General features: G+C 47.4%; 1 protein-coding gene across 3 annotated transcripts; it reads left to right on the top strand.

Moving 5' to 3' along the window:
* The first annotated feature begins 136 nt into the window (after positions 1–136).
* GTF3A (general transcription factor IIIA) lies at positions 137–16,682 on the top strand. 3 transcript variants are annotated; one of them, XM_069759039.1, is made up of 9 exons: positions 137–361; positions 9,422–9,522; positions 10,006–10,102; positions 10,486–10,574; positions 12,634–12,707; positions 14,331–14,417; positions 15,335–15,561; positions 15,829–15,879; positions 16,309–16,682. In XM_069759039.1, exons 1-9 carry the CDS (start codon positions 176–178, stop codon positions 16,483–16,485), a joined length of 1,089 nt encoding a protein of 362 aa, XP_069615140.1. In that variant the 5' UTR covers positions 137–175; the 3' UTR covers positions 16,486–16,682. The 3 variants fall into 3 exon arrangements, with proteins under 3 accessions (XP_069615140.1, XP_069615139.1, XP_069615141.1); XM_069759038.1 differs by having other exon boundaries at positions 137–370; XM_069759040.1 differs by lacking the exons at positions 9,422–9,522; positions 10,006–10,102.
* The last annotated feature ends 9,340 nt before the right edge of the window (positions 16,683–26,022 follow it).

Genomic DNA, 26,022 nt, shown 5'->3' with positions numbered 1-26,022 from the left:
CCTAGAAACGAAAAAGCAAAACAGAGAGAAAACAAAATAAAAGCAGAGAACATAGTAAATAACGTTCAACCTTTTTATCCGGTCATGCAGTTGTGGACTGTACCAGTAACCCACATCGTCTCTCCCTTGCAGGATGTGGCCTGATGGTACAGTCCTCATAGTAGAAAGCCGGGCTATGGCGGTGTGTGTGGCTCAGTGGTGCGGTCCTGGCGCGGAGCGGGAGCCCGGCTGCAGGATGGGGGAGGTAGCGCCGCCGCTGCCGCTCGTGTATAAACGCTTCATCTGCTCGGTCCCGGATTGTAACGCCACGTACAATAAGAACTGGAAGCTGCTGGCCCATCTGTGCAAGCACACGGGGGAGGTGAGGCAGGTGCGGAGGGTGCTGTGTCTGCCGGCAGCTGGGGGGCTCGCTTCTCCCTGCCCGGACATGCCCGCACACTCTACTACATTGGGGGCTTTCAGTCTATTATAACATGTGACTCTTAAACTACAGCTCCCTGCATGCCCTCACTGACTGCAGCTGTTACGGCATGCTGGGAGTTGTAGTTTTGCCACCTCTTTAAAGGGAAACTGTCACCCCCAAAATGGAAGATGAGAAGCCCACCAGCATCAGGGGCTTATCTACAGCATTCTGTAATGCTGCAGATAAGCCCCCGATGTATCCTGAAAGATTATTATTATTATTATTATTATACATTTTTATAGCGCCATTTATTCCATGGCGCTTTACATGTGAATACGGGGCAAATATAGACAAATACATTAAACATGAGCAGATAACAAGGCACACGAGTACATAAGGAGGGAGGACCCTGCCCGCGAGGGCTCACAGTCTGCAGGGGGTGGGTGAGGATACACTAGGAGAGGGTAGGGCAGGTTGCGCGGCTGTTCAGTAGGTTGAGGATCACTGCAGGCTGTAGGCTTGTCGGAAGAGGTGGGTCTTCAGGTTCTTTTTGAAGGTTTCTATGTTAGGCGAGAGTCTGATGTGTTGGGGTAGAGAGTTCCAGAGTATGGGGGAAGCACGGGAGAAGTCTTGGATGCGGTTATGGGAAGAAGAGATGAGAGGGGAGTAGAGAAGGAGGTCTTGGGAGGATCGGAGGTCGCGTGTAGGTAGGTACCGGGAGACCATGTCACAGATGTATGGAGGAGACAGGTTGTGGATGGCTTTGTATGTCAGTGTGAGGGTTTTGAACTGGAGTCTCTGGGCGATAGGAAGCCAGTGAAGGGCTTGACACAGGGGAGAGGCTGGGGAATAGCGGGGGGACAGGTGGATTAGTCGGGCAGCAGAGTGTAGGATGGATTGGAGTGGTGCTAGAGGGGAGTCCAGAGAGTAGGAGGTTGCAGTAGTCGAGGCGGGAGATGATAAGGGCATGCACTAGCGTTTTTGCAGTGTTGCGGTCAAGGAAAGCACGGATCCGGGAAATATTTTTGAGTTTGAGACGACAGGAGGAGGCAAGGGCTTGGATATGTGGCTTGAAAGAGAGGGCAGAGTCGAGGATCACCCCGAGGCACCGGGCGTGTGGGACTGGGGATAGTGAGCAGCCATTGACATTGATGGATAGGTCTGGTGGAGGGGTAGAGTGAGATGGGGGAAAGATGATGAATTCTGTTTTGTCCATGTTCAGTTGTAGAAAGCGAGCAGAAAAGAAGGCTGAAATGGCAGACAGACAGTGCGGGATTTTGGTAAGCAAGGAGGAGAGGTCAGGTCCGGAGAGGTAGATCTGCGTGTCGTCAGCGTAGAGATGGTACTGCATACCGTGGGATTCTATGAGCTGTCCCAGGCCGAAAGTGTAGATGGAGAAGAGTAGGGGTCCTAGAACAGAGCCTTGAGGAACACCGACTGACAAGGGGCGAAGTGAGGAGGTGGTGTGGGGGAGGGAGACACTGAATGTTCGGTCTGTCAGATATGACGAGATCCAAGAAAGGGCCAAGTCTGTGATGCCAAGGGATGAGAGGATTTGTAGCAAAAGGGAGTGGTCTACAGTGTCAAAGGCAGAAGACAAGTCCAGGAGGAGGACAGAGAAGTGTCGCTTGCTCCTGGCAGTTAGTAGGTCATTGGTGACTTTAGTTAGGGCAGTTTCAGTTGAGTGATGGGAACGGAAGCCTGATTGTAACCGATCAAAGAGGGAGCAGGAGGAGAAGTGGGAGGACAGTTCAAGATGGACATGTTGCTCCAGCAATTTGGAGGCATAAGGGAGAAGAGATATTGGGCGATAGCTAGACACAGAGGATGGGTCGAGGGAGGGCTTTTTGAGGATGGGTGTGATCTTGGCATGCTTGAAGGATGAGGGAAAGACACCTGTTGTGAGTGAGAGGTTGAAGAGGTGTGTTAGGGTTGGGATGAAGACCGTGGAAAGGTTAGGGATGAGGTGGGATGGGAGCGGGTCAAGCGTGCAGGTGGTGAGGTGTGATCTTGACAGGAGGGTGGAGAGCTGATCTTCTGTCATGGTGGAGAAGCTGGTTTTGGAGGAGCAGGGTTGAGCAGCTAAGAGGGGCAGTGGGCGCTGTGGGCCAAAGCTTTCTCTGATCGTATCGATCTTCTGTTTAAAGAAAGAGGCGAAGTCATCAGCAGAAATGAGGGGGGAGGGAGGAGGTGCGGGGGGACGGAGTAGAGAATTGAAAGTGTTGAAAAGCTGTTTAGGGTTGTGGGACAGGGAGGATATGAGGGATGAGAAGTAAGTTTGTTTTGCGGCAGTGAGCGCAGACTTGAAGCTGGCGAGGGACTGCTTGTATGCAGTGAAGTGGTCGGCAGAGTGGGATCGCTTCCATCTCCGCTCAGCAATCCTGGAAGCCCGTCTCAATTCTTTGGTCAGGCTGGTCAGCCAGGGCTGCCTGTTAATTGTACGAGTTTTACTATGCATGAGTGGGGTGGCCGAATCGAGTGTTGTTGTTATTGTGGTGTTATAAAAAGTGGCAGCAGCATCTGTCTCATGAAGGGAGGCTATGTCTGTGAGAGGGAGAAGGGACTCAGAGAGTGATTGTAAGTTGAGATGTTTGAGATTTCTGCGAGGGTGAGTGAGTTTGTGGAGTGGGGGTTGCACACTAGGAGAGGAGAGGGACGAGAATGTCAGTAGGTTGTGGTCAGACAGGGGGAGGGGTGTGTTAGTGAGGTTAGTAAGGGAGCAGAGGCGGGTGAAGATGAGGTCCAGCGTGTGGCCATCTTTGTGAGTGGCCTCAGAGGACCATTGAGTGAGGCCAAAGGAGGCAGTCAGTGATAAAAGTTTAGAGGTAGCTGAGGTGAAAGTGTCAATGGGGACATTGAAATCACCCATGATGATAGTGGGGATGTCAACAGAGAGGAAATGAAGTAGCCAGGTGGAGAAAAAGATGAGAAAAAGGTTAGATTATACTCACCTGGGGGGGGGTCCGATCCGATGGGTGTGTGGTCCGGTCCGGTCCCTCCCATCTTCATACGATGACGTCCTCTTCTTGTCTTCCTGCAGTGGCTCCGGCGCAGGTGTACTGATTTTCCCTGTTGAGGGCAGAGCAAAGTACTGCAGTGCGCAGTTGCCGGGCCTCTCTGACCTTTCCCGGCTGTGGTCGGAGGCAATGTCCCCATCTTCATCTCCTCACTCTGCAGTAATGGCTGCTCTGCATATGACGGTTATCAGTGGCATGATGAACTGGACCAGTATGGCTCTTAGGATGGGTAGTAGCTGCTGTAGTGCCAGTGACCACTGATTGTCACCTGGTGAATCACCGATGGGTCATGTATCCCCCTTATCAGTGTATGGGGCACTACTCTATACTGAGGGCACTGCAGGGTGGCACAGATCACAGGTGTATGGGGCACTACTCTACTGATGGACACATGCTGAAGATGGCAGATCGGATGTATGGGGCACTACTATCTTGATGGGCACTCGCTAAGGATGACACAGATCACAGGTGTATGGGGCACTATATGTTGATGGGCACTTGCTGAGGATGGCACCGACTGGATGTATGGGGCACTAATCTATATACTGATGGGCACTTCAGGATGGCACAGATCATGTGTATGGGGCACTACTCTATATACTGAGGGTACTGCAGGATGGCACCGATCACAGGTGTATGGGGCACTAATCTATATACTGATGGGCAATCGCTGAGGATGGCACAGATCACAGGTGTATGGGGCACTAATCTATATACTGATGGGCACTCGCTGAGGATGGCACAGATCACAGGTGTATGGGGCACTATATGTTGATCGGCACTTGCTGAGGATGGCACAGATTGGATGTATGGGGCACTAATCTATATACTGATGGGCACTTCAGGATGGCACAGATCAGGTGCATATGGGGCACTACTCTGTAAGGCCGGTTTCACACGTCAGTGGCTCCGGTACGTGAGGTGACAGTTTCCTCACGTACTGGAGACACTGACTCACTTAGACACATTAAAATCAATGTGTCTCTGCACATGTCAGCATGTTTTCATGGACCGTGTGTCCGTTTGAAAAACACGGAGACATCTCAGTGTTTGTGGGAGCGCACGGATCACACAGACCCATTAAAGTCAATGGGTCCATGTAAAACACGTACTGCACACGGATGCTGTCCGTGTGCAGTCCGTGTGCCGTGCAGGTGACAGCGCTACAGTAAGCACTGTCCCCCCAGCTTGTGGTGCTGAAGCCCCATTCATTTCTTCTCTCCAGCAGCGTTCGCTGGAGCGAAGGAATGAAAAATCTTTTTTCTCTAGTCACCTTCCACGACGGCATATGGAGGTTGTCTCTTTGCCCTAATGGGGAACAGGAAACACAGAGAGGTTTAAAAGGACCTCCCACCTGCCAGTGTCTTTCCTGTTCCCCATGGGACAGGGAGAGGTCTCCAGGTGCTGTTGTGGCCGGCGACTGCGGTACCTTTGTGCAGGCTCTGCCTGTTGTAGCCGGGCAGCTGGTGGTCGCGTTCCGCCTCCTCCCCTGCTGCTCCCGTCGTCCTGCTATGCAGGTGCCTCAGGGACCCCCTCCCGGCCTTCCCGCGCCCCCACGAGGGCAAAGCAGGCCTGGGATCCCTCGCCGGGATCCTCCATGAGCTGCTCAGCGTTCTCCCCCTCCATTGCCGGCTCGGCGTTCCGGATGTGACGTCGGCGGTCTCGCGCGTCACTTCCGGTCCCTCGTTCTCCTGGAAGCCGCTTCTTCCGGGTTCGCCGGCCGGCGTGTCGGACTGATGGCGTCCCCTCACATGGATCCCGGAGGGGGAGGGGGAGCTGCTGATTGCTGGAGGCAGGTGCGGACAGCGTTCTTAAACCCTGCTGAACCACCACTGAGGTAAGACTAATTTTCCCAGTATGGATGGTTCCTTGTGCCCTGCATCTGCGGAGCCCAGCGCTACCCCTGCTACAGTAAGTGTTTTGCAGGGATAGGATCCGGGAGGTAGTACCTATAGGGGGTTTTAATGTCCTCACTCCCCTCTCCCTTGTCATTTCAGGGAGAGAAGTCTGCCCCTAAAGCCGCTATTAAAAAGAAGTGCCCAGTCTGTTCTACTAAATTCCCTCTTAACTGGGACAAAAGACTCTGCCAGCCATGTACTGACAAGATTGTAAAAGCTGAGCAACCATCTCTACTGGATGAAATTCGCTCCTTAGTAAAACAGGAGGTGCAATCTTCGTTAGCAGCTTTTACTACTCCTCCACCTCCACCTCCGCCGCCGCATTCCCCAGCTAAAAAGAGAAAAATTCAGGCGGTCGAATCAGACTCTGATTCAGACCTCTCCCATACTTCATCTGTGGGCTGGGAAGATCCTGTATCGCCTAAAGCTGAGGTCAGGAAATACCTCTTTTCCTCAGATTACATTGAGGATTTAGTATCTGCTGTCCGTAATACTATGGGCCTAGAAGAGGAATATGAGCCACAGTCCGTACAGGATCAGATGTTTGGCGGACTCAGATCGGAGAAAAGAGTGGGGTTCCCGGTGCACGCTAACATTGTTAGTATGGTTAATCAGGAATGAGAACAGCCTGAGAAACGCCTCACTGCCCCTGCAGAAATGAAGCCTAGATTTCCTCTAGAGGGTGAAGTAATCAAATTGGACATTCCAAAGGTGGATGTGCAGGTGGCTAGAGTGTCATTTATCCGGAGTCAAGGTGTCTGTATAGTGCCCTACTTGGACGATCTACTGGTAGTTGCCCCCACCGAGATGACCCTGATATCCCATGTGTCAACCACTTTGGAGATATTGAAGTCTCTGGGTTGGATTCCAAACATGAAGAAGTCTCAGCTTCAACCCTCAAGAACCAGAAAGTTCTTGGGGGTGGTTCTGGACTCAACAAAACAGATGTCCTTTCTCCCAGACGATCACAGGCTACCATTAGTAGCAAAAGTCAGAAAATTCAAGGAGATGAGATGTCCTACTCTTCGAGAAGGAATGTCTCTCTTAGGCTCCATGACAGCCTGTATACAATCAGTGGCTTGGGCTCAAGCTCACTCCAGAATTCTCCAAACCCACATTCTAGACAGGTGGGATGGTCAATAACAAGAAGGATTCACACACCAGGTCGAGTGAAAGCATCCTTAACATGGTGGATGAATTCCAGAAACCTCCTGAAGGGGGTGAGCTGGATTCAGCTCCCGATAACTACGATCAAGACAGATGCCAGCAGGAGAGGCTGGGGAGCCATAGTAAATCATGTTCCTTACCAAGGTCTTTGGAACCAGTCGATCAGCGAGAAATCGTCAAATTTCAGAGAACTCAAAGCTGTGGAAGAGGCCCTGTTAGCAGCAAGCCGTCAGATTTCCGGTCAACATGTCCAGATCTATTCAGACAACATGACCACGGTGGCGCATATCAGGCGTCAGGGCGGCACAAAATTCCTCAGTTTGAAAAAGATCTCCGCTCGAATTTTTTATTGGGCCGAGAAACACTTACTGTCACTGACAGCAATTCATCTAAAAGGGACTGCAAATATTCAAGCAGACTACCTGAGTCGCCAGGACATTCATCCTGGCGAGTGGAGCCTGGACCTTCAAACGTTCAATATGCTAGTACAAAAGTGGGGTCTTCCAGAAGTCGACCTCTTTGCCTCTCACCAGAACGCAAAAGTCAAAACCTTTTTTTCCTTGAACCCAAGAGGCAATCCCAGAGGAGTGGATGCCCTAGTCCAAGATTGGCACTTCCAGCTTGTCTACGCATTTCCACCAATCCCAATCCTGGCAAAGGTTCTAAGGAAGATACGAATAGAAGGAACTCCGACTATCCTGATAGCCCCTTTTTGGCCCAAAAGAAGTTGGTTCAACTTGATCATCCAACTACAAGTGGATGGACCAGTAATGTTACCTCTAAAAAACGATCTCCTCTCTCAGGGTCCTATTCTCCACGCAGACCCTCAGAAATGGAATTTAGCGGCGTGGTTACTGAAGCCCAGGTCTTGAAAGCAAAAGGACTATCGGACTCTGTCATAGCTACTCTCCAAAAATCGAAAAAGCCAGTAACCAACGCCATCTACAACAAAATCTGGAAAAAGTTTTCGTCTTTTTGTCTACCTAACCTTCCAGATCCTCTCAAGCCTAATATACCTAACATCTTAGATTTTTTGCAAAAAGGCTTAGGAATGGGTCTTAGGCCCAGTACTCTGAGTCCAGGTCTCGGCACTTAGCTCCTTTTTTGATCAAGATCTAGCAGGCCATCGCTGGATCAAAAGATTTTTAACATCAGCAACTAGGATGAATCCTAGAAAACAGATAATAGTTCCCCCATGGGATCTGAATGTGGTGCTTCAAGGTTTTACAGGCCCGCCTTTTGAACCTTTTTCCTCCTGCTCTCTTCAAAATCTTGCATACAAAACTGTTTTTGGTAGCCATAACTTCGGCTAGAAGAGTGGGTGAACTACAAGCCTTATCTATAAGAGAGCCGTATCTTCTAGTGAGAGATGACTCAATAGTACTTCGTCTAGATCCTTCTTTTCTTCCAAAGGTAGTCTCTGATTTTCATCGTTCCCAAGAGATTGTTCTACCAACCTTTTGCCATAGTCCTGCAAATTCGGAAGAAAGAAGATTCAACACTCTGGACGTCCGACGTATTGTGCTGCAATACTTAGATCAGACCCGTGCTTTCAGAATCGATCATAACCTCTTTGTCCATCCCTCTGGGCAAAATAAGGGTAAAAAAGTAGCTAAAAGTACCATTGCTACATGGATCAAAAAGGCTATAACGGAAGCCTACCTTGCTCAAAACAAAATACCTCCAGTAGGGATCAAGGCCCATTCAACAAGATCTACGTCAGTCTCCTGGGCAGAAAGAGCAGGTGCATCCCCAGAGCAGATCTGCAGGGCAGCAACGTGGTCTTCACTTCATACTTTCTCTAAACATTACAGATTAGATGTATTGTCCAATAAGGACTTAGTCTTCGGCCGTAAAGTTCTGCAGGCCGTTGTCCCTCCCTAGTGCCAAATTAGTTGGTATTCCTCCATATGCCGTCGTGGAAGGTGACTAGAGAAAATAGAATTATTCTTACCGTTAATTCGGTTTCTAGGAACCTTCCACGACGGCACTAATTTCCCACCCGATATATATTCCTGGATTAGTTCTGGGATTCGGAAGGTAAACCGGTGCTATGGGTTCAGTTGTAAGTCACTGGCAGGTGGGAGGTCCTTTTAAACCTCTCTGTGTTTCCTGTTCCCCATTAGGGCAAAGAGACAACCTCCATATGCCGTCGTGGAAGGTTCCTAGAAACCGAATTAACGGTAAGAATAATTCTATTTTTTTTTTTTTTTTTTTTTTTTTTTTTTGTTTAAAATAAAGTTCCCGGTAATCTACCCCCTCCCTCCCCCTGTGCACCCGCCAGCTGACATTAAAATACTTACCCGGCTCCCTCGATGCTTCCTCTCAGCGTTGCAGCTCTTCCTGTACGAGCGGTCACGTGGTGCCGCTTATTAGTGATGAATATGTGGCTCCACCTCCCATAGGGGTGGAGCCGCATATTCATCACTGTAATAAGCAGCACCACGTGACCGGTCATACAGGAAGAGCTGCTACGCTGAGAGGAAGCGCCGGGGGAGCTGGGTAAGTATTTTAATGCCAGCGGGCGGGCGCACAGGGGGAGGGAGGGGGGAGATTACCGGGAACTTTATTTTAACAAAAAAAAGAATGCTTTTTCATTCCTTCGCTCCAGTGAACGCTGCTGGGAAGACGGAATGAATTCTGGATTCAGCACCCAAAGAAAAGGACAGTGCTTACTGTAGCGCTGTCTCCTGCAGGGTGCGTGTGGTACCCAGTCGGCACACGGCACACTGCTACCGCACGTGTGCCACACTGATGTGCCACGTGAGCACACGGACACGGATAACTCCAGTACCGATTTTTCCGGTACTGGAATTATCTGGACGTGTGGGACAGGCCTAATAAGATGCTATTGGTCTTCAGTCATTATTTGCTGCTATGGATGTATTAACCCCCTATGTGCCCTGAATGCACAGTAACATCCTGTTTTCCTGTAGAGACCCTTCCCCTGCACATATGAAGGATGTGGTAAAGGCTTCACTACCTTGTTTCATCTGAATCGCCATAACCTGACTCACACCGAGGAAAGACCCTGCAAGTAAGTTTACTGCACTACGAAAGGTCACATTGTGATTCTGCTCCTACATCCTGACCGACTCCGTCTGAGGCCGCTGGGATTTGTGGCACTTCAATAGATGTAAATGGAGTCATCTGCTGTGGCCTTATCTGCTGAGGCGGGACCCCTTCATTGAGCTGCATGTATCAGTTGGCTATGGCATAAATGTGGCCTTGTACGGCCATAGCTTTCAGTTGTGTTACCGCTGCACTGTCGGTCATTAACCAGTTGTGATAAATGACATCTAGTACAACAAATCTAATAAATACAATTGGCGAATCTAATGCATTTTGTAGATTGGGTCATCAGTGGGGTCTGACCCTTGGGACCCCCCACAGTCTCATGTAGCAGAAGCATCATTGTCTTCTATGGTGGTAACACTCCATGGCGCTTGCTGAGCAGAAAGTTCCTTGGTTCTGTAATTTGCTGTTTCACTGGATTCTCAATGATTAATCTTGTCTCTAGGTGTGAAGCTGAAAACTGCAACTTGGCCTTTACCACAGCGTCAAACATGAGGCTGCACTTTAAAAGGGCCCACGCATCTCCACCTGTGATCTATGTGGTATGGCTTCTGTATATTGCTTCAGCTTGGGTGGTCCACTATAGGGCAGTCTCTTGGCTTCAGTGTCCATCATACAATAGAAAAGCGCTTGACCTCCCCCATCTCTGGAGTGCGACTGGCGGCAATTGTTTAGTGTCCCCACCGCCAAAATGGTGCCGCTCCTCGAGGGAAGTATCTAGTGCGATTTCATGATGGGCACAAGAGATTAAGAAGGGGTTGTCCACTAGTCAACTATCTTCTGTTGAGTTGGCCATAAGCAGTGGAGGTTGAAAGGCTGGTCTGCCCCCTGATAGTCCTTATACAGATGTGTTGAGGTAGAAGAACATGTGAAATTTTCACTATCCATTTTAGATTTTGTGGCTCATTCTGTTTTATTTCCTCAGTGTTACTTCGCAGACTGCGGCCAACAGTTCAGGAAACATAACCAGCTAAAACTTCATCAGTACATCCATACAAACCAGCATCCTTTCAAGTAAGTATCCTGCGACTTCTAGCTGTACAATAGTGCCCCTAAACCATTATGTACACGTAATCACTGCGTGTTGGTGTACAAGGTTTTTTTTTTTTGTTTTTTTTTTTTACAAGGCAATGCGATTCTGGAGGTGAAACGGAGAACAGATCAGATCCCATTGTATTTTATGCAATCATTCAGTAATCCACATCCAACTCTTCAGTCAGATCAGAAAATGCCGGCACTTTTGTTGTTAATTTTGGAGCTGAAGGGTGTATGTGCAGAACGTAAGATTGCTTCCGCCTGGTGGGCTATACCTTCTACTCGTGTACTAGACAGCTCAAGTTTTGGGCTGTTGTCTGTAGGAGACCATACAGTTCTGGCTATTAGGTCTCTCAACACTCATAGCCACGTTGGATTTTCCCGGAGGTGGGACCTAGTGACCCTCCTTCCCATGAAGATGAATATTCTGCCTGTTCTGCTGATCCTGGTAGATCCTTCATTCTAGATGAATTCAACCTGGTATTTTACTCAATCTTCTCAGGAATGAAACGTGCATGGATGCTCTTTCTCAATCTAACCGTGTCTTTCAACTCCAAACATGGAACATGCCCAGAGTTACTGCTCTCACACAAAACTGTGGATGAGTCTCAGACCTCAGATCAAGAAAAGCTGAACAGATTTGTGCAGGGAAGGGATTGAAAATTTGTTCCTGGTACTACTGGTTCTTAGGAGTTCAACTAGAGCCGAGAGTTACTCCTATGACATTCTTAAAGCCAGGTCACATTAGTGACCACCAGATTTTAGAGTCTTCACCAAGGTCTTTGGTCCTCCATATTTCTTGTGAAGAGGGGTGGTTGTACTCTCTGGACTTTGGCAAAATAGTGTAGAAATAAGATCCCTTTGGTCTCGCTAGCAATTTCAGTTGGATCCTCATGTTCAACAGCCCCCCCCCCCTTAGGAAAGGATTTGTCCTGTTGGTCTGAGGTGTCTCCTAGATGGAGACATCGTTTTATACCTTTTCTCACTGGTCCTGGGCAGTAAGTTCTTCTAAGGCAGTTCTAATCTTGTCCCTTACAGTGATCTATTTTGTCTCTAGAATCTAGCAAGAGGATGATTCAAGTCTCTTCCACCCTGTCTTAAAGGTAATGTCAGCATTAAAGCTAAGCGGATCAGGCAAAATTCACATCCCCTCTCCTTCCCAGGACACTCTATTTTTGGAGATGTTGTTCTCTCAAAATTCAATGTCCTTTTATGCTCTTTCCTCTAATGTTCTTCGGAGTCTGCTCCTGAGGCAAACTATGGTGGTCTAAATTTCTCAGCTAAGACCCTAGATTCAGAAAAGCTGCCCCACCCTGAGGGTCTTCAGCATGTTATGTACTCTCCTGACATGACCCCCAGGCCAGCAGATCTGCTGTTTTTAATTCCTTGGTCAGTTCTCCGCCTTATTTCTCTCCTTTCCCCCTCCTTCCCTGTGTTCTCCATTGGCTTGCGGCAAATGGTATGCCAGTGACCCTAATACCTCTGGAATGGTCTTGCTTGGCATGGTTCTGATGGTGGTTTCCACCTTCATCCTCATTACTTTTCCTACACTTGTACTGAGTGAGGCTGCGCTCGTCTAGTCTGACTGGACAGGAGGACCCATTTCTTATACTTACAGTCAAGTGACCGCTCTGTCTAGCCTCTGGTGGAACCACTTGATCATCCTCTTCACTTTCTGATTATTTTGGAGCCTCTCCATGGGGTTTGATGTAATTTTAACATCTGTTGAGGAAAACTGATCTGAAGGGAAATGGAAACCTGGTCTGATATAGAATCTGAGAAGAGGAAGGGTACACATTCTTCTCATAGTCCTCCATGTTAAGCCAGCAGATGGATCTACATGACGGTCAGAATCATGTACATGACAGAATGCAGTGTTGGCAATCAACTACAGCAGTACATACAAATCATGTATGGATATACCCCAAACTACACAGAACCAATATATAATGGCCCCCTATAGCAGTACTGTGCGCTTATTAGTCCAGGGTTGGATATCAAGGAAACTGGTTGTATAATTTCCCTTTATTGTCCACAGATGCAGTCATGAAGGATGTGATAAAAGCTTTGCTTTACCTTCAAAGCTTAAACGCCATGAGAAGATTCATGCAGGTATCGCTGTCTGTTTCTAATATCACTTCTCATACTTTTTGCTCTTGTGAAGACCAGTGTGAGCTCCTTACGAGGCACCACTTTGCTGGGACATGAAGGATTGTTGCACGATGTCTGATCAGGAGCACACCGCTCCCCAGCCTCCTGCTTGACAGTAAAGACAAGAGGCATTGCTGCACTGCTGGCCCCAACTGTGTGCTTTGCTGCTGTATGAGGCAGCATTAATGGCCCCTGATCCCAGCTTTAAAGGGAACCTGTCACCACGTTTTTTTCAGATTGAGCTATAAATACTGTTAAATAGGGCCTGCGCTGTGCGTTACTATAGTGTATGTAGTGTACCCTGATTCCCCATGTATGCTGAGAAATACATTACCAAAGTCGCCGTTTTCGCCTGTCAATCAGGCTGGTCTGGTCAGGTGGGCGTGTTCACAGCGCTCTTTTCTTCCCCAGCTTTCCGTTGGTGGCGTAGTGGTGTGCGCATGTCCAAGGTCTGAATTCCCTGCACCCACGTGAAGACACAGCGCACGATCTGCGCTGTCATCCCTTGCATCGGTGGGGGCGGCCATCTTCCTGGGGCCGCGCGTGCGCAGATGGAATGCTCTGCCGCACGGGGCTTCAGGAAAATGGCCGCGGGATGCCGCGCGTGCGCATTAGAGATCGCGGCGGCCATTTTCCCAAAGCCGAGATGCAAACTCGGCTTTGGGAAAATGGCCGCCGCGATCTCTTGTGCGCACACGCGCGGCATCCCGCTGCCATTTTCCTGAAGCCCCGTGCGGCAGAGCATTCCATCTGCGCACGCGCGGCCCCAGGAAGATGGCCGCCCCCACCGATGCAAGGGATGACCGCGCAGATCGCGCGCTGTGTCTTCACGTGGGCGCAGGGAATTCGGACCTTGGACATGCGCACACCACTACGCCACCAACGGAAAGCTGGGGAAGAAAAGAGCGCTGTGAACACACCCACCTGACCAGACCAGCCTGATTGACAGGCGAAAACGGCGAATTTGGTAATGTATTTCTCAGCATACATGGGGAATCAGGGTACACTACATACACTATAGTAACGCACAGCGCAGGCCCTATTTAACAGTATTTATAGCTCAATCTGAAAAAACGGGGTGACAGGTTCCCTTTAATACATTAGTTACCAGTCCATTAATATGACTAGTGTCACTTTAACAGATCCCATTAAATGTTTTCTCCTTCGCCACATTGGGGGACACAGGACCATGAGTATCCTTTTTCTGCAGATCTCGTTAGACTGAGGATCTACCAAAGGGGACTCCGTCCAGTCTTTAACGAGATCTGCGGAAAAAGGATCCTCATGGTCCTGTGTCCCCCAATGAGTGGCTCGGAGAAAAGGATTTTACGGTGAGTACACACAAAAATCCCTTTTTTTTTTTTTTTTTTTTTTCTCTCTAGTTATACTAGTCTCTTGATGGTAATCTCTTTACATCTATAGTTGGGTGTTGTTCCCTCAAAGTGCAGAAGTGAATTGCGGGGGGAGGTTTGGGACCTCTGTTCTATTGATCAGGAGGGCCTGAAATCGATCCATCACTTATGTTTTTCCTATTGATTTGTATTTTAGTGCTTTTTGTTTTAACTCGGATTTTATATTCTGTAGGGTATCCGTGCCAAAAAGATAGCACTTGTCCGTTCGTGGGGAACACCTGGTCAGAGTACTTGAAGCACGCAGCTGCTGTTCACTCAGGTAAGCCTGTCTGCTCTACTGCGGAAGGGATGCTAAGGCTATGTGCACACGTTGCGGATTCCATTGCGGAATTTTCCGCAGTGGATTTGCAAAACCAGCTGTGGATTTACCACAGTTTTTAATGTGGATTCTGCTGCGGTTTTCAATCTGCAGTTTTCTATTGGAGCAGATGGGAATCCGCACAAAGAATTGACATGCTGCGTTTCCGCGCGTTTTTTTCCGCAGCCTGTGCACAGCGGTTTTTGTTTTCCATAGGTTAACATGGTACTGTACACCACATTGAAAACTGCTGCGGATCCGCAGCGTCAAAACGCTGTGGATCCGCAGTAAAAACCACAACGTGTGCACATAGGATAAGGCTATGTTCCTCATCTGAGCCTGATACAGATTTAGAATATTCAAGACATGTAACGTTAATCCTGGCTAGAGACCGATCAGTGTTTCTCCCCATTAATATTTAAAGGAAATTTTATATAGAGTATGAATTGCATAATAACCTACCTATGGATAAAATATATCCATTAGCCTCTCCATAAAGAAAAAAAATATAAAGCCAGTCATATTTTATTAAACATATTTAAAGACATGCATCATACAGGAAGACACATGTATGAGGAGTCGACAGAGGGTAAGTAAAGAGGTGATGGTAAAAGGTGTATCCAAGAATTGGGGAAGGCCTGAGGAGCATTACCTAACAATTCTTGTAGCTCAATATCCCATCCTTATAATTAAAAACTCGAAAATCTATCTCTTGGGTTTTCCTTCTTGGTACCCAAGTTTTTATTGCATGGAGCTGGGTCACAAATACAACTGGATTTGGCCAACAAAAACCTGCAACAACCTTTTATAGTGGTTACCGTATGTGAGAATTTGATTATTGCATTTATTCCTAAATCTGACTTTCTCCTGTTCTCCAGACGTTACCTGCAATGTCTGTAACCGAACGTTCAAGAGCAAATCAAACCTGAAGGACCACAAGAAAATCCACAGAGAAGAGCGGATTGTGTATCGATGCCCACGGGAAGACTGCGACCGGACGTACACAACCAAATTCAACCTGAAGAGCCATATTCTCTCATTCCATGAGAACCTGCGCTCATTTGTCTGTGAACATGAAGGCTGCGGAAAAACATTTGCAATGAAGGTGAGAATTTCTATTATATGCTCCAAGTATAAAGGGTCTTCAATTATTTTTATATTAATCTCCTAGAACTTAAATGTTGATTGCTGGCAGCCATCCTTGTGGCTGTATGATGTGGAGATTGGTTACTTTCTAGAAGTGCTGGTTGGCTTTGCCTAAATAGTACCAAATTGACAGGTTAACACTGGGTACTTTACAGAAACGAGTGTGACTCGTAGAATTCTGGTGTGCATGTAATCCATTAATATATTTTATTTTTGTTTTATGCAGCAAAGCCTGGCACGACATGTCAATACCCATGACCCAGTGAGGAAAAAGATGGTAAGGGTGGTCTAGATCTGTTAGGTCTTGTTTCCATGTCTTTTGCAGAAAGTTTGCTCCATTTTTATAGTCTGAGCTTGAGTTTATGAAACCTCTTTGCTAAGGCGCTAGGTTCACATTGCGTTATGTGAACCCGCGGCATAACACGGTGTAACGTAGTACGTTAACGCAGCCATTGCTTGTAATGGCGAACGCATCGCTAGTGCACGCCCACATTGGGCATGCGCTAGCGATGTGCCGTCATTTGAGTGATGGACCTGGAACGCTGCTTGCACCGTTCACGGTCGGTTTCTCGCTAGCGGGATTGGCAAACACGACCCCTTTTGGGACATTGCATTAGGGCAGTCCGTAGCGCTATGCGCTGAATGGACTGCCCTAATGCAATGTGAACCTAACCTTACAATACAGCTAACATTCTTGCTCCCTTAGGTGATGCCACCACCACCTACAAGAAGCCTTGCTTCCCGCCTCTCAGGATACAAGCCAAAGAAGTCCTCCAAGAAAAAGAAATCCTCTTCCAAAACCCCTGCCTCGGAGTCTTCAGAAAAACCACTTGTCGGCCAGCCAGACACATTACTGGTTCTAGAAACTCTGAACCTTAAATAATTGTCCAGTTTTTGGTCCAGTAAAGCACACTATGTATTATGTTAATATTTTGCACTCATTTACCCATTTCTCTGGGAGTCTTGTGTGTTCTTGAAAAAGGTTATTTGCTTCGATTCTGTAAATGTTCTGAAATTGCTGGTGAACAGTACAAGATGCACTTTGTATTTGAAGTATTAAAGAGCTGAAGCAGAAGTGAAGCCCTGTAGCCTTTTATTGCTGTTATCTTGTAATTTTCTGTAGAATCTAGTATTTCAGCAGAGCATGGTGCACGGGAACAACGTCTCATTCTGCTGTGCACCTCAGAATGTGGTTTGTTTCAGAGACTGGTAGCAAATGCCTGATCAGGTAACCTGTAAAATGCAAATAAAAAAGGCCAAAATTGATGCTTTTCCTATCGCCACGACAGCACCCACAACGAGAGAGGGGATCCGCCCACCTTCCGGACAGGAACCTGCAGGTTAAAAAGGGGCGGTCCCCCTCGCCCTCCAGTTTGGGTTCCTGTCCGGACGGCGGGAGCCTACAGGTCTCGTTCACCTACCCGGGTCCGCCAAGCCTCTGCGGTGTCCAGGTGAGAACGGCAGAGTCGGGGGCCCGGAAGCAGCGTCGGGGGAAGTCCTGTGTCAGCTTCCCCCCTCGTCTGGCAAGGAGCGGCATGGCCGAGCGTTAGAAGTGGCGTTCCCGGGGGAAGGCACGCCGCCCTGGGTCGTCCACACGCGCGTGACGCTGCGGGAGCAGGTCGGCACTTATGACCCGGAAGTGAACCAACGACTTCCGGAGGAGGCCGGGAGGAGGAGCGCGGGACCTTTGAAAAGAAGGCAGCGCTTGGTGAGTGGTGTGCGGCAACATGTCTTCTACAGGAGACGCCGAACACCGACAGCAAGCAGAGGAGCAGCAGCAGATCTCATAGTGGAGATGTGGCACGCGGGCAGCAGGACCCTGGCAACCCGACGTCACGTCGCACCTCACCCCCTCAGAAACCGGTACTCTATTTTCATCAGCAGTGGTGAGTGTTATATCTGAGCCATTGGCTGATACAACTGTCTTCTATACTATGCTTTGTTATAGGGGAAGAAGGTCTCAAAGTCTAAACATAAGCAGTGTGCGTTATGCACGGAGCCACTACCTGACACCTATGTAAAGAAATTATGTCAGACGTGTATATGCCGTACGTTAGAGGAAGAGGCCCCCCTCCGTGTATCGGATTTGAGGGAAGAAATAAAATCTTCCCTTAAATCTAGGCGGCATGAGAAGAGTAGTATGGAAATGGTATCCGATTCCAGCCCTTCGTTGCAAGAGGGCGAGTGCTCGGAGAGTTCATCACCATCCTCCTCAGATGAGGAGGGTAGGCCTTGCTTTGCCACCGATAATATGGAAACTTTAAGGCAGTCCGTGCGACTATGGGTGTGGCGGAGAGTAAAGAACCGAAAACAACCCAGGAGATCATGTTCGCAGGGCTGAGCCAGAGAAGTCGCAAAGCTTTCCCGGTGGTAGATACCATTAAAGAGCTGGTCAAACGGGAGTGGGACAAGCTAGATAAAGGGTTCTTACCTTCGGCTGCAAAGAGAAGGTACCCCTTTGAGGATGACACCTTATCCCAGTGGATGAAGATCCCAAAAGTAGATGCGGCAGTAGCCTCTACCTCAAACAGCCTCGCTACCATTAGAGGATGTAGGACTCCTTAAAGATCCTTCAGACAGGAAGGCTGACATGCTCCTTAAGAAGGTGTGGGAAGCATCATCTGGAGCCTTTAAGCCCGCAATCGCAGGCACCTGTACGGCAAGATCAGTTATGGTCTGGGTAACTCAGCTGGAAGAACAGCTTAAAGCTAAAGTACCCAGGGACAAATTGTTAAACTCCCTGTCTCAGGTCAGAGAAGGAGCGGCTTATCTAGCGGATGCCTCGATTGATTCCCTGAAATTGGCTGCAAGATCGGCGGGTCTCTCAAATGCAGCCCGACGGGCACTTTGGCTAAAGACCTGGAAGGGGGATGCTCAGGCAAAAGCCAAATTATGCTCCATTTCGTGTAGGGGTGAGTACCTATTCGGTCCGGTGCTGGATGACATCCTTGCAAAGGCAGAAGACAGAAAGAAGGGTTTTCCTAAAACATTTAATCCCACTTTTAGGAATGCCTTCCGGAGACGCATGCCCTTCAGAAAATTCCAGTCAGACCAGCAGGGATATAATCGTGACTGGGAGACGTCGGACCAAAAGAAGAAAGGTGGATACTATAAAAATCCTTCCTCTTTCTCAAGACGTAGACGTAATTACAGATAGAACAGATCTACCAGTAGGGGGAAGATTACGGTTCTTCTCAGCAGAATGGAAAAGGATAACTTCTAGCGCCTGAATATTGGGAGTAGTCGAGTCAGGATTAAAATTAGAATTTTTGAGAACTCCCCCAAAACATTTTGTTATAACATCACTGGACACTCCGGCCCAACAACAGGCCTTAGAATTAGAGATTCAACAATTGCTTACAAAGCGAGTTATTGGAAGAAGTACCAAAACATCAGGAGAAGACGGGCTTTTATTCTCCGCTATTCTTAATCTCTAAACCTGATGGGTCCTTTAGGACTATCATAAATTTACGAAAATTGAATAAATATCTTCAGTACCACGCTTTTAAGATGGAATCCATTAAATCAACAACTAAGCTTTTGTTTCCTAGGTGCTACATGTCGGTCTTGGATCTAAAAGATGCGTACTACCATCTTCCAGTTCACAGAAATCACCAGCAATTCCTCAGGATGGCAGTATGGGTAAACCATCAGATTAAACATTTTCAATTTTTGGCAATGCCCTTTGGCCTGTCCATGGCACCTAGAGTTTTTATGAAGGTTGTTTCGGAAGTAATGGCCCATATCAGGGAAAAGGAAACCCTTGTAGTGCCTTATCTAGATGATTTTTTGATAGTCGGAAATTCAATTGCTCAGTGTACGTCTAGGGTAAATGCCATAATATCATCCCTACAGGAACTCTGATGGATTATCAACTGGGAAAAGTCAAAACTGGAACCCACAAGACGTCAAATGTTCCTAGGAGTTCTTCTAGACTCAGAAGATCAGTCATCCTTCCTACCAGAAGAGAAGAAGCAGAAGATCATTCAAAGGATCACGGCCGTAAGAGAAGTTCCAAACTTAAGTTTAAGAGACGCAATGTCTCTACTGGGATCTTTGACCGTGTATATCGGCGGTGAGATGGGCTCAGGCTCATACACGAATGCTTCAATACGAGGTTCTTCAAGCAGAGAAAGATCTTCACGGTGCTCTGAGCAGAAAGTTCAGTCTATCACCCGCCACTCTTCACGATCTGAGATGGTGGCTCAATCTGGCACATTTGTCAAAAGGAGTTCTCTGGACCATCACTCCGGACAACATAATTACAACAGATGCCAGTCCGTTCGGTTGGGAAGCCCATATGGGAGACATTCTAACCCAAGGGCGATGGTCGATTCAGGAGTCCCAGAATTCCTCAAATCTAAGAGAGCTTGCTGCAGTCAAACAGGCTCTTCTTTGCTTACTACCATCCCTGAGGAATTCACATGTACAGATACAAACAGACAATATGACTGTGGTGGCCTACATCAATCATCAGGGGGGGACAAGATCACGATCCCTAATGACCACTACAGCACAGATATTGTCTCTGGCCGAGAATCACTTACAATCCCTGTCGGCAGTTCATATAAAAGGGGAACTCCATATAGAGGCGGACTATCTCAGTCGCCATTCCCTGCGTCAGGGAGAGTGGTCCCTAAACCAACACCTATTCGATCAAATAGTCAATCTGTGGGGATTGCCGATAATAGATCTATTTGCTACGAGGAAGAACAGGAAGGTCAGGAGGTTCGCATCCTTACACATAGCAGACCAACCATTCATAGTGGATTCCCTTCGTGTCCGTTGGGACTTCCAGCTGGCATATGCCTTTCCCCCTATGTGTCTGATTCCGATAGTTCTCAGGAAGATCCGGGAGGAAGGAGCCAGAGTGATCCGAATTGCCCCCTTCTGGCCCAGGAGGCCTTGGTTTTCTCTCCTCAGGACAATGTCTGTGACCGATCCCTGGGTATTGCCAGTGGTTCCGGAACTCCTTTCTCAAGGTCCATTTCGTCATCCAAATTTGGAGACTCTTCACTTAACGGCTTGGAACTTGAGAGGGAGCTTCTGAAGGAGAGAGGGTTCTTTAATGCTTTAATTAATACCTTATTGAAAAGCAGGAAGGAGGTTACTACAAAGATCTATACAAAAATTTGGAAAAAATTCCTTATGTTTTATCAGCAACCATTAGGAGATAAGGCTCCGATTTCAGCTATTTTAGAATTCCTTCAGAAAGGCTGGGAATTGGGTTTAGCAGTCAACACTCTAAGGCTATGTTCACACTTTGCGGATTTTGCTGCGGATCCGCAGCAGTTTCCCATGAGTTTACATTACAATGTAAACCTATGGGAAACAAAAAACGCTGTGCACATGCTGCAGAAAAATCCGCGCGGAAACGCTGCGGATTACATTCCGCAGCATGTCACTTCTTTTCTGCGGATTTTCACCTGCTCCAATAGAAAACTGCAGATGAAAATCCGCAGAAGAAAACGCAGTAAAAACCGCGATAAATCCGCAGTAAAAACCGCAACGGGTTTTCACTGCGGATTTTGGAATTCTGCTGCGGAAAAATCCGCAGTGGAATCCGCAAAGTGTGAACATAGCCTTAGAGTTCATGTTTCAGCCTTGGGAGCTCTATATAACAGTGATATAGCTGGTAATAGATGGGTTGCTAGGTTTATTAAGGCATGTCAGCGTGCTAACCCAATCCATATTGTAAGAATACCCCCTTGGGATCTAAATTTGGTACTTGAGGCGTTGACCGAACCTCCTTTTGAGCCATTAGACTCTATTTCGATAAAAAATTTAACTTTAACCCCTTCATGACCCAGCCTATTTTGACCTTAAAGACCTTGCCGTTTTTTGCAATTCTGACCAGTGTCCCTTTATGAGGTAATAACTCAGGAACGCTTCAACGGATCCTAGCGGTTCTGAGATTGTTTTTTCGTGACATATTGGGCTTCATGTTAGTGGTAAATTTAGGTCAATAAAATCTGTGTTTATTTGTGATAAAAACGGAAATTTGGCGAAAATTTTGCAATTTTCACATTTTGAATTTTTTTTCTGTTAAACCAAAGAGTTATGTGACACAAAATAGTTAATAAATAACATTTCCCACATGTATACTTTACATCAGCACAATTTTGGAAACAAATTTTTTTTTTGCTAGGATGTTATAAGGGTTAAAATTTGACCAGCGATTTCTCATTTTTACAATGAAATTTACAAAAACATTTTTTTAGGGACCACCTCACATTTGAAGTCAGTTTGAGGGGTCTATATGGCTGAAAATACCCAAAAGTGACACCATTCTAAAAACTGCACCCCTCAAGGTGCACAAAACCACATTCAAGAAGTTTATTAACCCTTCAGGTGCTTCACAGCAGCAGAAGCAACATGGAAGGAAAAAATGAACATTTAACTTTTTAGTCACAAAAATTATCTTTTAGCAACAATTTTTTTATTTTCCCAATGGTAAAAGGAGAAACTGAACCACAAAAGTTGTTGTCCAATTTGTCCTGAGTACGCTGATACCTCATATGTGGGGGTAAACCACTGTTTGGGCGCATGGCAGGGCTTGGAAGGGAAGGAGCGCCATTTGACTTTTTGAATGAAAAATTGGCTCCACTCTTTAGCGGACACCATGTCACGTTTGGAGAGCCCCCGTGTGCCTAAAAATTGGAGCTCCCCCACAAGTGACCCCATTTTGGAAACTAGACCCCCCAAGGAACTTATTTAGATGCCTAGTGAGCACTTTAAACCCCCAGGTGCTTCACAGAAGTTTATAACGCAGAGCCATGAAAATAAAAAAATTTTCTTTCCTCAAATGATTTTTTTAGCCTGGAATTTCCTATTTTGCCAAGGGTAATAGGAGAAATTGGACCCCAAATGTTGTTGTCCAGTTTGTCCTGAGTACGCTGATACCCCATATGTGGGGGTAAACCACTGTTTAGGCGCACGGCAGGGCTCGGAAGGGAAGGCACGCCATTTGGCTTTTTGAATGGAAAATTAGCTCCAATCATTAGCGGACACCATGTCACGTTTGGAGAGCCCCTGTGTGCCTAAACATTGGAGATCCCCCAGAAATGACCCCATTTTGGAAACTAGACCCCCAAAGGAACTAATCTAGATGTGTGGTGAGGACTTTGAACCCCCAAGTGCTTCACAGAAGTTTATAACGCAGAGCCATGAAAATAAAAAAAAAAAATTATTTTCTCAAAAATCTTTTAGCCTGCAATTTTTTATTTTCCCAAGGGTAACAGGAGAAATTTGACCCCAAAAGTTGTTGTCCAGTTTCTCCTGAGTACGCTGATACCCCATATGTGGGGGTAAACTACTGTTTGGGCACATGCCGGGGCTCGGAATTGAAGTAGTGACGTTTTGAAATGCAGACTTTGATGGAATGGTCTGCGGGCGTCACGTTGCCTTTGCAGAGCCCCTGGTGTTCCTAAACAGTAGAAACCCCCCACAAGTGACCCCATTTTAGAAACTAGACCCCCCAAGGAACTTATCTAGATATGTGGTGAGCACTTTGAACCCCCAAGTGCTTCACAGACGTTTACAACGCAGAGCTGTGAAAATAAAAAATCATTTTTCTTTCCTCAAAAATGATGTTTTAGCAAGCATTTTTTTATTTTCACAAGGGTAACAGGATAAATTGGACCCCAGTAATTGTTGCGCAGTTTATCCTGAGTATGCTGGTACCCCATATGTGGGGGTAAACCACTGTTTAGGCACACGTCGGGGACTCGGAATTGAGGGAGCACCAATTGACTTTTTGAATACGAGATTGGCTGGAATCAATGGTGGCGCCATGTTGCGTTTGGAGACCCCTGATGTGCCTAAACAGTGGAAACCCCTCAATTCTACCTCCAACACTAACCCCCCCACACCCCTAACCCTAATCCCAACTGTAGCCATAACCCTAATCACAACCCTAATTCCAACCCTAACCCTAAGGCTATGTGCCCACGTTGCGGATTCGTGTGAGATTTTTCAGCATCATTTTTGAAAAATCCGCGGGTAAAAGGCACTGCGTTTTACCTGCGGTTTTACCGTGGATTTCTAGTGTTTTTTTGTGCGGATTTCACCTGCGGATTCCTATTGAGGAACAGGTGTAAAACGCTGCGGAATCCGCACAAAGAATTGACATGCTGCGGAAAATACAACGCAGCGTTTCAGCGCGGTATTTTCCGCACCATGGGCACAGCGGATTTGGTTTTCCATAGGTTTACATGGTACTGTAAACCTGATGGAACACTGCTGCGAATCCGCAGCGGCCAATCCGCAGTGTGGGCACATAGCCTAATTCTAAAGATATGTGCACACGCTGCGGAAAACACTGCGGATCCGCAGCAGTTTCCCATGAGTTTACAGTTCAATGCAAACCCATGGGAAACAAAAATCGCTGTACACATGCTGCGGAAAAACTGCACGGAAACGCAGCGGTTTACATTCCGCAGCATGTCACTTCTTTGTGCGGATTCCGCAGCGGTTTTACAACTGCTCCAATAGAAAATCGCAGTTGTAAAACCGCAGTGAAATGCGCAGAAAAAACGCGATAAATCCGCAGCGGTTTAGCACTGCGGATTTATCAAATCCACAGCGGAAAAATCCGCAGAGGACCAGAATACGTGTGCACATAACGAAACCCTTATAAGAAAAGAAACACTGGCGCACTACTAATCGTATACTGTCGGTTGGAGGGGTGCAACAAGAGTGGTAGCGTAGATAGCACAAAAATGGATAGAGAGAACCACTCCAAAAGAGAGCACACCGCTATATAATTATATATAGCTCCTCCCCATGCTGCTTTCTGCCTGATCTCACCTTCCCCCGGCTGCAGCACCTCTATTTCAGCTGTGTTATATGTGGGTTCTGCTGATTCTCACTTATTCGAGGCTGTGGTCGTGGATTTTGGCACAGCTTTTCATCCAGGACTCCCTGTTTCATGTGCCTTGTGGCCTCTGGTGCAATACTTACCTCTCTTTGCTGTCCTCTATGCTGCTGTCTTGTGACCACTGACAGTATAATCTTGCGTCTGCATACAGGTATTTCTGGTATATTTGCCTTAGGGAGTGTTGCTTCATGGTTGGTTTTATCGGTGGTTATTGCCCATCGGTTCTATACCTTTCCGGGGTGTGTGTTTATGGTGTTTTTTATATTCTAGGTCGTTTTTTCATTATGACTATGCATATTATCTTTACTATATATATCATGACCTTTTGTATTTTGGCAGTAGCACTGGGGATGTTGTTGTATACATGTATTTTTTAAGTGTTTTTACATTTTTGTATCAATAAAAGTTTTGCCTCTTTATATATAATTATATAGCGGTGTACTCTCTTTTGGAGTGGTTCTCTCTATCCATTTTTGTGCACATAACAAAACCCTAACCCTACCCCTAACCCTACCCCTAAGCCTACCCCTAACCCTATTCTAACATTAGTGGAAAAATAAAAAAATTCTTTATTTTTTTTATTGTCCCTACCTATGGGGGTGACAAAGGGGGGGGGGGGGGTCATTTATTTATTTTTATTTTGATCACTGAGAGATTATATCTCAGTGATCAAAATGCACTTTGGAACGAATCGGCCGGCCGGCAGAGTCGGCGGGCGCACTGCGCATGCGCCCGCCATTTTGGAAGATGGCGGCGCCCAGGGAGAAGACGGACGGGACCCGGCAGGATCGGTAAGTATGATGGGGTGGGGGGGAGCACGGGGGGGGGGGGGATCGGAGCGCAGGAGGGGTGGAACGGAGCACGGGGGGGTGGAACGGAGCACGGGGGGGTGGATCGGAGTGCAGGGGGGGTGATTGGAGCACGGGGGTGAGCGGACAAGAGCACGGGGGGGAGCGGAGCACAGGATGGAGGGGAGCGGGGCAGTGTACCGGGCAGATCGGAGGGCTGGGGGGGCGATCGGTGGGGTGGGGGCACATTAGTATTTCCAGCCATGGTCGATGATATTTCAGCATCGGCCATGGCTGGATTGTAATATTTCACCCGTTATAATAGGTGAAATATTACAAATCGCTCTGATTGGCAGTTTCACTTTCAACAGCCAATCAGAGCGATCGTAGCCACGGGGGGGTGAAGCCACCCCCCCTGGGCTAAACTACCACTCCCCCTGTCCCTGCAGATCGGGTGAAATGGGAGTTAACCCTTTCACCCGATCTGCAGGGACGCGATCTTTCCATGAAGCCACATAGGCGTCATGGGTCGGATTGGCACCGACTTTCATGACGCCTACGTGGCGTCATGGGTCGGGAAGGGGTTAAAGACAGCTCTACTTTTAGCATTAACATCTGCCAGGAGGGTCAGTGATATACATGCGTTATCAGTAGATCCTCCCTATCTAATAATTCTCCAGGATAAGATTGTCTTAAAGCCTGATCCTGCATATTTACCAAAAGTAGCAACTAAATTTCATAGAAGTCAGGAGAT

This window comes from Ranitomeya imitator, chromosome 3, assembly GCF_032444005.1.
Source record: "Ranitomeya imitator isolate aRanImi1 chromosome 3, aRanImi1.pri, whole genome shotgun sequence".
In the NCBI taxonomy this organism is placed as follows: domain Eukaryota; kingdom Metazoa; phylum Chordata; class Amphibia; order Anura; family Dendrobatidae; genus Ranitomeya; species Ranitomeya imitator.
This window is presented reverse-complemented; position numbering and strand designations above follow the sequence as displayed.